Source organism: Numida meleagris, unplaced genomic scaffold (assembly GCF_002078875.1).
Source record: "Numida meleagris isolate 19003 breed g44 Domestic line unplaced genomic scaffold, NumMel1.0 unplaced_Scaffold731, whole genome shotgun sequence".
NCBI lineage: Eukaryota > Metazoa > Chordata > Aves > Galliformes > Numididae > Numida > Numida meleagris.
In genome coordinates, this window is record NW_018364946.1 from 7,935 (window position 1) to 8,966 (window position 1,032).

General features: G+C 61.9%; 1 protein-coding gene across 1 annotated transcript in view; it reads left to right on the forward strand.

Annotated features, from left to right (window-relative positions):
• ACADM (acyl-CoA dehydrogenase, C-4 to C-12 straight chain) overlaps window positions 1-1,032 on the forward strand; it is a gene marked incomplete at its 5' end in the record, with an annotated part of 31,948 nt that overhangs the window by 6,822 nt on the left and 24,094 nt on the right. Inside the window, 1 exon segment of the mRNA XM_021383941.1 lies at window positions 487-567. Coding sequence (XP_021239616.1) covers window positions 487-567 — 81 coding nt within the window.

Sequence of the window (1,032 nt, forward strand, 5' to 3'; positions counted from 1 at the left end):
CTGTGGGGTGTCTGTGGGGCTGGGTGGGGTGGCTATGGAGTCTGTGGGGCTGTGTGGGTCTCTATGGGGCTCCTATGGGCCGGCGTGGGTCTCTGTGGGGCAGCGTGGGTCTCTGTGGGGTCTCTGTGGGGCAGCGTGGGTCTCTGTGGGGCGGCATGTGTCTGTGGGGCGGCGTGGGTCTCTATGGGGTCTCTGTGGGGCGGCGTGGGTCTCTATGGGGTCTCTGTGGGGCAGCGTGGGTCTCTATGGGGTCTCTGTGGGGCGGCGTGGGTCTCTGTGGGGCGGCGTGGGTCTCTATGGGGTCTCTGTGGGGCGGCGTGGGTCTCTATGGGGTCTCTGTGGGGCGGCGTGGGTCTCTGTGGGGCGGCGTGGGTCTCTATGGGGTCTCTGTGGGGCAGCGTGGGTCTCTGTGGGGCGGCGTGGGTCTCTATGGGGCAGCGTGTGTCTGTGTGGCCCCACACTGAGGCCCGGTCCCGTGTGTTGCAGCAAATGCCGCTGATCCTGGCGGGCAACGAGCAGCAGCAGCGCAACTTCCTGGGCCGCATGACCGAGGAGCCGCTCATGTGTGTGCGTGGCCGGGAACCGAAATCGGGCGGGTTTGGGGCAATTTGGGGCGGTTTGGGGCAATTTGGGGCGGTTTGGGGTGATGTGGGGTAATTTGGGGCGGTTTGGGGGTGGTTTGGGGGCGTTTTGGGGCGGTTTGGGGCATTTTTTGGGTGCTTTTCAGGCGGTTTGGGGGCAGTTTTGGGGGTGGTTTTGCATCGTTTTTGGGGTGGTTTTGAGGCATTTTGAGGCAACTGTGGAATCTTGGAACTGTGGAACTGCGGAACCGTGGAATCGTGGAAACCACGGAGTTAGGGAACCATGGAACCATGGAGTTAGGGAACCATGGAATCCTGGAACCATGGAATCTTGGAACCACAGAGTTAGGGAATCGTGGAACCGCGGAATCGTGGAACCATGGAATCTTGGAACCGTGGAATCATGAAGTCACGGAACCCTGGAACCGTGGAACCCTGGAACCCTGGAACC